The 10434-nt window shown below is 46.5% G+C and overlaps 1 protein-coding gene and 1 non-coding gene across 2 annotated transcripts in view; both read right to left on the reverse strand.

Annotated features, from left to right (window-relative positions):
* The window catches only part of AS3MT (arsenite methyltransferase), a 30525-nt gene extending 23890 nt beyond the window's left edge, over nt 1-6635 (reverse strand). The window contains exons 1-6 of the mRNA XM_010356186.2: nt 6586-6635; nt 6321-6361; nt 5951-6078; nt 3121-3271; nt 2486-2622; nt 654-723 (exon numbers count right to left, since the gene is read on the reverse strand). Of these exons, the coding sequence (XP_010354488.1) occupies nt 654-723; nt 2486-2622; nt 3121-3271; nt 5951-6078; nt 6321-6361; nt 6586 (528 nt within the window). The 5' untranslated portion in view covers nt 6587-6635. The remainder of the gene's footprint in view (nt 1-653; nt 724-2485; nt 2623-3120; nt 3272-5950; nt 6079-6320; nt 6362-6585) is intronic.
* A 940-nt stretch (nt 6636-7575) lies between these two features.
* On the reverse strand, nt 7576-7680 carry LOC115900539. Its single transcript, XR_004060223.1, has one exon. It is a non-coding gene; the product is annotated as a U6 spliceosomal RNA (small nuclear RNA).
* Between the last annotated feature and the right edge of the window lie 2754 nt (nt 7681-10434).

The following is a 10434-nucleotide window of genomic DNA, read 5'->3' on the forward strand; positions in this document are numbered from 1 at the left end:
AGTAGACACAGGGTTTCTCCACGTTGGCCAAGCTGGTCTCGAACTCCTGACCTCAGGTGATCTGCCCGCCTCAGCCTCCCACAGCACTGGGATTATAAGTGTGAGCTACCACGCCCGGCTGAATCTTTCATCTTCTATCGTGAAGATACACATCTCATGATACAATGAAGGCTGTGGAGCTCCTGTAAGCTTTCCTTTTAGAAAGTAGTTAATGTAAAAGTTCCATCTTCTGTAACTTCCCAAAGATCTGAAATCATGACAGATAAGATATCAGAAGCCCTGAGAAACACTGTATGTGGTAGAAGAGAGTGTATTCAAAGCAATCATTAGCAGTCAGTGCAAAGGTTCCTATAGCTCCACAGATACTCTTCTAGGATCATGTACAGCAGCAAATAGGAGAGACAGTCAAGAAAGCAAATACCTTAACACATTCAGTGACAGCTGTCACCTCCGATTTACTACCTTTTGCAACCTGAGAGGGAAAGTAACCCATATCCAGGATATTCCTGCCCCTTCCCCCTTTTGCCACCCCTTTTTCATTTAATGGATAAATTAAGAGAGTTTGAGCTCTTAGTTTAAGGGGGAACAAACAAGACTGAACCCATCAGCTCTCACTGATGTTCAAAGATAATTTATCTCACTCTCCTCCTCACCTTCAGCACCTGATATGCCTCCTGAAGCACTTGTTGTTTATCAGGCACAAGGTTAATAACACAGTTTGATCTAAAAGAGAACAGATGAAGTGTCGAGCAGATCTTCACAATACTCAGAGATCTGCAAATCATTTCAGACCCTAAAGGTGGCTCCTACCTTTCTGTCAAAGCTACCCCATTCTTACTGCCTCCCTCCTCTCTTTCTAATGCCTTCAACTAAGCTTTTCCCCAAGATCAGAGACAGAGTGTTTAAAATCTCAATAAATTGTTAGCAAGTTTGAATGTGCAGAAAAAAAATATCAGGCATGATTCTTATTTGTTTCTGTCCTGATGTTCATCATGCAACAAGATGAACCCTCGGACCAGATGCCTACCACACAAGGCATTTCTTTGTTTCTTTCTTTCTTTTTTTTTTTTTTTTTTTTTCCTGAGATGACGTTTCACTCCTGTTGCCCAGGCTGGAGTGCAATGACACAATCTTGGCTCATTGCAACCTCCACCTCCTGGGTTCAAGTGATTCTCCTGCCTCAGCCTCCCAAATAGCTGGGATTACAGGCGCGTGCCACCACATCCAGCTACTTTTTGTATTTTTAGTAGAGATGGGGTTTTGCCATGTTGGCCAAGCTAGTCTTGAATTCCTGACCTCGTGATCCACCTGCCTCGGCCTCCCAAAGTGCTGGGATTACAGGCATGAGCCACCGTGCCCGGCCAGAACGAGGCATTTCTTATGCCCCATGTAAACAGGCTACGTTCCTCAAAGGCAGCTGTCACTTGGGCATGATCTGGCAATAACAACTTGAGGGAAAAAAGGAAATAGAATCCTATAATTTACCATGGAAATATAATGAAAGATGCAGGTCAGCATGTACTGTAGGAGCAAACTTAGTGGTCCTGCTGGTCTTTTGGGTTCATTGGTTTTTGGTTAAGTTTCAAGTAAGTTCTCTCCTGGTCTAGAGACAGGGTTTCACCGTGTTAGCCAGGATGGTCTCGATTTCTTGACCTTGTTCTGCTGCTGGTGAGCTCCAGCAGCTCAAACCAGCTCTCTCCCATTAGTAAGCCATGCTAAGTTTAGTCTAACACCCCAAATGAGAGTCAATTCAGCAAACAGTAATAGTGACATCTGTGTGTTCAAAAGGAAATGAGTGCTGGGCATGGTGGCTCACACCTGTAATCCTAGCACTTTGGGAGGCCGAAGCAGGTGGATCACCTGAGGTCAGGAGTTTGAGACCAGCCTGGCTAACACGGTGAAACCCTATCTATACTAAAAGAAGATGTAAAAAATTAGCTGGGTGTGGTAGCGTGTGCCTGTAATCCCAGCTACTTGGGAGGCTGAGGCACGAGAATCAGTTGAACCCGGGAGGCAGAGGTTACAGTGAGCTGAGATTGGGCCACAGCACTCCAGCCTGGGCGACAGAGCGAGAGTCCACCTCAAAAAATAATTAATAAAAATAATAATAATAATAAAGAAGGCCAGGCGCGGTGGCTCACGCTTGTAATCCCAGCACTTTGGGAGGCCGACGCGGGCGGATCACGAGGTCAAGAAATCGAGACCATCCTGGCTAACACGGTGAAACCCCGTCTCTACTAAAAATGCAAAACAAAAATGAGCCGGGCGTGGCGGTGGGCGCCTGTAGTCCCAGCTACTCCAGAGGCTGAGGCAGGAGAAAGGCGTGAACCCGGGAGGCGGAGCTTGCAATGAGCCGAGATTGCGCCACTGCACTCCAGCCTGGGCGACTGACAGAGACTCCGACTGAAAATAATAATAATAATAATAATAATAATAATAATAATAAAAATGGGCTATAGTCATAATAGTAAGAATATAGACCTACACAACAATATCATAGCTCTCATTCTTGATTCCAGCCTCTCCCAACTTCTCAATGTAGCCATGAATAAAAGTCACATTAGATGCCTGGAAGCCATATTTTTCCATGTGATAGTCAAGATACTTTTCAGCCACTTCCACCTAAAGTAAGAAAAATATAGTTTTGATAACATTTTGAAAAAATACATGACTTTTTCCTAAAAATTTCCTGTCACTAACACAATATACTTCCTCTAGATTATTTTGGAAAAATATACAAGATTCCTGTGGACATGTAGGATGTACTACAACCTGGGACATAAACTCCCTGCTGCCTGTGCAGTTTGGCTTGAATAAATGCCTCATTCAATAACAAAATCTTTCAGGATAGATGGCAGCAAGAAGGGGAAGATCAAAGTCCGCTCTGTCGTCACAATATGCATATCAGAACAAACCTCCGACTCTTGTGTTTGCCCAGAAGAGCCCCTAATTGTTTAAGTTATCAGTTTCCAAGCCAGGAAGCACTAGTGGCACAAATGAGCATTGCTAACTAGAGGCTTTCTTAAATTATCCTTGAAGAGCCACGAAGAAAAAAACTTTATTTCTCAAAGAACGCTTTTGAGAATCTTTTCCTCTTTGTCTTCCAAATCATTGCCTCACCTGGCCTTTGGTCATGTCTAGTCCAGTCACATGTCCCTTTTCACCCACCAGCTGGCTAAGTACATAGCAATCTCTGCCAGCTCCACTACCCAGATCCAAAATCCAGCAGTTTTCTAGATGCTCAGGGATCACCAGACCACAGCCATAATACCTGGGAAATGGAAAACACATATTTTTTCCCTGGAGACTGGAAGACATGAAACCACTAAATAGTATACACATTTCCCTCCCTCCCTCCCTCCCTTCTTTCTTGCATCATTCACTCATACTTCTGATGTTTAGTCTCCACTGAACTGGACACCCATGAACGCTGGGACTGTATCTGCTTTACCACAGTATTGTTGGGCATGTGCTAGGCCCTAACACTTTATAAGCCATCTAAAATAATGTGTTCAGGCCGGGCGCGGTGGCTCACGCCTATAATCCCAGCACTTTGGGAGGTCGAGGTGGGTGGATCGCTTGAGGCAAGGAGTTGGAGACCAGCCTGGCCAACATAGTGAAACCCTGTCTCTACTAAAAATACAAACACATCAGCTGGGCATGATAGCAGGTACCCGCAATCCCAGCTCCTCGGGAGGCTGAGGCAGGAGAATGGCTTGAATCCAGGAGGCGGAGGTTGCAGTGAGCCGAGATTGTGCCACTGCACTCCAGCCTAAGAGACAGAGTGAGACTCCGTCTCAAAAAATAAATAAGTAAAATAAAATAATGTGTTGAATAAATACATTTAGTCATTAGCTGAGCTTCTAATTCAGGCCCAGGACTGCTAGTTATTGAGGAAAAAAATGTAAGGTTTCTGTCCCATAGGTTTGTTTTTTTTTTTCCTTTTTACTTTTTCTTTTGTTTTTTTTGAGATGGAGTGTCGCCCTGTCGCCCAGGCTGGAGTGCAGTGGCGCGATCTCAGCTCACTGCAAGCTCCGCCTCCCGGGTTCACGCGATTCTCCTGCCTCAGCCGCCCGAGTAGCTGGGACTACTGGCGCGCCTGCCGCCATGCCCGGCTAATTTCTTTTTTTTTTTTTTGAGACGGAGTCTTGCTCTGTCACCCAGACTGGAGTGCAGTGGCGCGATCTCAGCTCACTGCAAGCTCCGCCATTCTCCTGCCTCAGCCTCCCCAGTAGCTGGGACTTACAGGCGCACGCTGCCACGCCCGGATAATTTTTTGTATTTTTAGTAGAGACGGGGTTCACTGTGTTAGCCAGGTTGGTCTCAATCTCCTGACCTCGTGATATGCCCGCCTCAGACTCCCAAAGTGCTGGGATTACAGGCGGTTGCCACAGCGCCAAGCCAATTTTTTGTATTTGTTTATTTATTTATTTTATTTATTTTTTTTTTTGAGGCGGAGTCTCGCTCTGTCGCCCAGGCTGGAGTGCAGTGGCCGGATCTCAGCTCACTGCAAGCTCCGCCTCTCGGGTTTACGCCATTCTCCTGCCTCGGCCTCCCAAGTAGCTGGGACTACAGGCACCCGCCACCTCGCCCGGCTAGTTTTTTTTTTGTATTTTTAGTAGAGATGGGGTTTCACCGTGTTAGCCAGGATGGTCTCGATCTCCTGACCTCGTGATCCGCCCGTCTCGGCCTCCCAAAGTGCTAGGATTACAGGCTTGAGCCACCGCGCCCGTCCCCAATTTTTTGTATTTTTAGTAGAGACGGAGTTTCGCCGTGTTAGCCACAATGGTCTCGATCTCCTGACCCCGTGATCTGCCCGCCTCGCACTCCCAAAGTGCTGGGATTACAGACGTAAGACACCGCCCCCGCCCTGGATCTTTTTATTTATTTATTTATTTATTTTGGAGACTGAGTTTTGCTCTGCTCCCAAGGCTGGAGTGCAGTGGCACAACCTCCACTCACTGCGACCTCCGCCTTCTGCGTTCAAGTGATTCTCCTCCCTCAGCCTCCCAAGTAGCTGGGACTACAGGCGTGCGCCACCACACCCAGCTAATTTTTGTATTTCTGGTAGAGACGGGCTTTCACTATGTTGGCCAGAACGGTCTTGAACTTCTGACCTCAAGTGATCTACCTGCCTTGGCCTCCCAAAGTGCTGGGATGACAGACGTGAGCCACAGCCTCCGGCCCCGTAGGTGTATTTAAGAGGCGAGGTAAAACATTGTACACAGAAAACACTTCCCATGATTTACGGACAGACCGAGTGACAGAGTGCTGTGGCAGTTTGGGGAAGAGGCCGCTCAAAGATTAGAGAAGGCTCCATGCAGTAGGTGGGACAGCAGGGTGGTGCTGGATGGGCAAGGTTTGGAAGGAGAAAGAAGAGGGAAGGCTTTCCAAACTGGTGACTGCCCGCTGGAAAGGCAGTGCTGATGGAGTGAGGAAGGGAAGGTTCAGAAGGGCCAAGGTTGATTAGGGAGGGCCGAACTGCGCATATCTTGAATGGCAGATCCAGTGAGTGTGACTATTCTCTGAGCATGGGCAGGGACTACGGAGTGTTCACATTGGAGCTGCTTCTTCTTTTTTTTTTGGGGGGGGGGCAATGTTTTAAAAGTACGCGTTTATTTTAGAGATGTATCTGACTGTGTTGACCAGGCTGGAGTGCAGTGGCTATTCACATCCCGGATCGCACACTACAGCCTGTAACTTCTGGACTCACGCGATCCTCTACCTCAGCCTCCCAAGCACTTGGGACTACAGGCTCACCGGCGCGCCCAGATTCATCGGAGGTTCTTAGAGCAGTAAGATGATGGGTGCTGAGATTTAGGATTTTTACAATAGACAAGGCAAGCTGATGGGTTGGTGGCTACGGGTTAACTCCCTAGTGATCTGCATCATTATCTTTTGGGAAAACTGCAGTTTGGGGTCTTCCTGGGGACAGCACGGGACACTCTACCTTAGGGCTACTTCTTCATGTACATTTTGCAAGGCTTCCCGGATGTGCTTGGGGACCGGCCTGGCTGTGGTGACACAGGCGTTGGTCTTCAGGTCTGCTGATTTCTTCAGCACCTGCCCGTAGTAGGTCTGACCCAGCGTCCCACAGTGGAGTGAGGAATAGGGAAGGGCAAAAAGAACTGTGACTGCAGCGCGAGGGCTCCATCACCACCTCCACCTCCACTTGGCTGACCTCAGTTCCCAGCAAAGGTCCAAGCCTAGACCCTGCCCTACCCCGACTCTAGGAGTCCCGGAGGACAGGGCGCGGGGCCAGGCCAGACTTCCATTAGCCTAGGCTCCACTTGGGCCATTCCAGGCCCTACAGCTCTCACCTGCACGTCCTTCCGGATCTCAGCGTCGTGGGGGGCAGCCACTGTCGGGAGGGGGAAAGTTAGTTGAAAGGAAAAGGGTGCTGAGGGACGGGCAAGAGGGAGGGGGCCAGTAAAGGGCAGGCAGCAGGCCGAGGGGTGCGGAGAGGACCAAGGTTTCGAGACACAGCTCGGGTGAGGCGCTCGCGTTCCCGCCTTGCTGGGGCCCAGGGAAGGGGCTGGGGGCCTGCCTTGGGGCTGGGGCGGGGCGCCGAGGGCGCGCACTCACTGTCTCCTCGGCCTGTGACTCGGTACGGCGGGCTCCCGCAGCCAGCTCCAGCGCCGAGGCCCCGCCCAGGCTGGCAGGCTTGCTCCGCCCGCCCACCCAGCTCCAGTCCCTCTCTCCGGCGCCCACCGCCTGACCCGCCGTCCCACAGTTATCTGCGTTGCTCTACAGGCTTTCCAACCAGGAGGTCGGTATCAGCCTCCCTCTTGTTCGCTCCACTGTGATTTTCACGGATAAATCTCATACTCTGATTTAAATGAACACTCACCTATATAATGATATTCCCCCCCCCCTTTTGGGAATGGAATCATCTTTTCTCGATCTGTTTTTTAAAGTCAGGTTTATTGAGATATAATTCACATTCCGTAAAATCCATCTCTCTTCAGTGTGCAGTTCTGTGAACTCTAACAAACTTATATACATCACCATAACGGAGACCGAAAGAGCTTTGGCCCGCAAGTTTCTTCGTGCCTCTTTGTAGTAAATTCCCTCTTCCCACCCCCAGCTCCTGGGCAACCACAGATGTTTTCCCTCCCTATAGTTCTGCCTTTTCTACAATGTCACATAGATGGTACCATTACAGTATGTAGCTGTTCCCAGTTTATTTTGGGTTGTATTTAGGAAAGCAGCTTTGCTAAATTTATTTTTACCTATAGTAATTTTTGGTCAATTCACGTGTATTTTCTAGGTATACATCTTGCAGAATTTTTTTTTTTTTTAATTTTTAAATTTTTTGAGATGGTCCGTCACCCAGGCTCAACCTCCCGGCTCAAGCGATCCTCCTGCCTCAGCCTCCCAAGTACCTTGGATTACAGGCGTGCACCACCACACCTGGTTAATTTTTGTATTTTTTTGTAGAGATGAGATTTCACCATGTTGTCCAGACTGGTCTCCAACTCCTGGGTTCAAGCAATCCGCCTGCCTCGGCCTCCCAAAGTGTCTGAATTACAGGCATGAGCCACAGTGCCAGGCCCGAAAGTATTTTTTGTTTTTTTCAATACGGAATGCTTCACGAATTTGCATGTCACCCTTGCACAGGGGCCATGCAAATCTTCTCTATCATTCCAACCGTAATATATGTGCTGCCAAAGCGAGCACCCGAAAGTATTTTTAAATTATTTATTTTTACTTCCACAATTATATGCATATATCTTATATCCTTTTGTGGTTGTGACAAGTATTTGTCTCTCTTTTTATAAATTAAAAAATTTTTTTAGAAACAGGGTCTCACTCTGTGGCCCAGGCTTAGCATCACTGCGCAATCATCTCTGGATCCTTCAACTCTGGCTTTAAGCCATCCTCCCTTCTCAGCCTCCCCAGTAGCTGGGACTACAGGTGCAAGCCATCATGCCCAGCTTGTAACGATCATTTCTATTCATTAGGACAGTAAGGAAACAGGGAGATCCAAGTGAAAGGATATCTAAATGGAATAAGTGGACTCCTTTATTCATTTTTCAATCTCAACTGCCAATAATACAAATATCTGGTTGATATCCAGCTAGTAAATTTTCATCTTCCCTGATGTCAATTAGCTGTTACAAATTAATAGAAAGGTGGTATCTTTTATATTTTTAACAAATTAATCCCACGGAAATAATCCTTGTTGGAATATTTCTACAGGTTAGAATATTTCCAACTAGTATGTGTATAAAACTTAGTGTTTTTATAAGTATCACTTAGTTTTCGGGCAATCATAGAATGGTGAAAACGCTCCTAAATATTAGTTTTCAAAATATTCTCTTCATAAAATGAGTTTCTTTAGAAAAACAGTTACCTTCTCATAGTTAAAATGATATCTTTATCTTAAAACGGCAGATTAGTGAGAGGTCAAGGAAAGGGCTCTATCATTTTTCTCTTGTGCTTGTTTTGTTATCTTTAATTTATGGATTACTTGCAAGAATCATTTGACAATCCTTTTTTTTTTTTTTTTTTTTTTTTGAGATGGAGTTTCACTCTTGTTGCCCAGGCTGGAGGGCAATGGTGCAATCTCGGCTCACTGCAACCTCTGCCTCCCCAGTTCAAGCGATTCTCCTGCCTCAGCCTCCCAAGTAGCTGGGATTACAGGCATGCACCACCATGCCTGGCTAATGTTTTGGTATTTTTAGTAGACACGGGGTTTCACCATGTTGGCCAGGCTGGTCTCGAACTCCTGACCTCAGGTGATCTGCCTGCTTCTGCCTCCTAAAGTGCTGGGATTACAGGCGTGAGCCACCATGCCTGGCCAACAATCCTTAAATCTATCTACTCACACACAGATAAACTGCAATAAAACAAATCACTGTCAAGTTAAATTGAGTTATTCTCACTTTTCCTTCATGGTGTCTGGCGTGGGGGCTAATTTTGGATCAGACTGTGACCATCAATCATTCTGATTGGTCAGTGCCTCACCACAGGTTTTGTGAGTTTTTTGTTTGTTTTACTATCACCCCTGCTAAATGACAGGAATGCTATATAACTGTATACTGGGTAGAACAAATTAGGACTCTCACATGAAGTGAAGTCGTATTTTAAATATTGGCAAAACCTTTTTTTTCTTTTTTTTTTTTTTGAGACGGAGTCTCGCTCTGTCGCCCAGGCTGGAGTACAGTGGCATGATCTCGGCTCACTGCAAGCTCCGCCTCTTGGGTTCACGCCATTCTCCTGCCTCAGCGTCCCGAGTAGCTGGGACTGCAGGCACCCGCCACAACGCCCGCATAATTTTTTTGTATTTTTAGTAGAGATGGGGTTTCACCGGGACGGTCTCGATCTCCAGACCTCGTGATCCGCCCGCCTTGGCCTCCCAAAGTGCTGGGATTACAGGCATGAGCCACTGCACCCAGCCTCACAAAAGCTAATATTTTTAAGATAAAAAATTAACATACATAGAAATTTTCTTCCTCACCCTTCAACGGAGGCCTGTGCACACCGTCACACATTCTATCTTGGAAGCTACTGGCGTGACAATTCCAGGATGATCGAGAAAGGCAGATTTTTGTTAATTACAGAGAACCATCTTTCAAGAAGTGGAGATTTACAAAAGGATCAGCACCCCTAAGTAAAGGATTCCCCAAATAATGTAAGCAGAAGCCAGATGAATGACTGGATGATGGCTCACCTGAGATGCAGAAGCAGGGGCAAATGGATTGGATTCAGCTACTTCCAAGATCCATTCCTTTTTTATTATTACTATTTTTTTGAGACAGAGTCTCGCACTGTGACCCAGGCTGGAGTGCAGTGGCACGATCTCAGCTCACTACAAGCTCCGCCTCCCAGGTTCATGCCATTCTCCTGCCTCAGCCTCCTGAGTAGCTAGGCCTACAGGCGCTCGCCACTACGCCCAGCTAATTTTTTTTTTTTTTTTTTTTTTTTTTTTTGTATTTTTAGTAGAGACGGGGCTTCACCGTGTTAGCCAGGATAGTCTCAATCTCCTGACCTCGTGATCTGCCCGCCTCAGCCTCCCAAAGTGCTGGGATTACAGGCATGAGCCACCACACCCGGCCATAGATCTTTTCCTTTTCTAAGAGCTCTTTAGTATATGTTGAAGACTAGTAATGACAGGTGGCACCCGTTTCTATGCATAAGGAAACCAGCAGGTAACAGAGAGCTAGACTAGTAGTCAAAAGACCTGCCATCAAGCTCAGTGACCTTGGGTAAGTCATTTCATCTTCCTGGCTGTGTCTGTTTCATCTGTAAAACACGGGACCAGAATTTAAGAACTTTTAAGGCCCCATACAGCTCTAATATTCTGGGGTTATATGACTCTTCTTCATCAAATATTATGTTGGGTTTTAAAACATACTCTTTTAAAAAATTGTTTAGTGTTTTTTGAAATAGAAAGTGTATTTTAAATGCCTTTTTGGTATATATTATAGT

The sequence above is a fragment of the Rhinopithecus roxellana genome, chromosome 11 (assembly GCF_007565055.1).
Source record: "Rhinopithecus roxellana isolate Shanxi Qingling chromosome 11, ASM756505v1, whole genome shotgun sequence".
Taxonomy (NCBI): Eukaryota; Metazoa; Chordata; class Mammalia; order Primates; family Cercopithecidae; genus Rhinopithecus; species Rhinopithecus roxellana.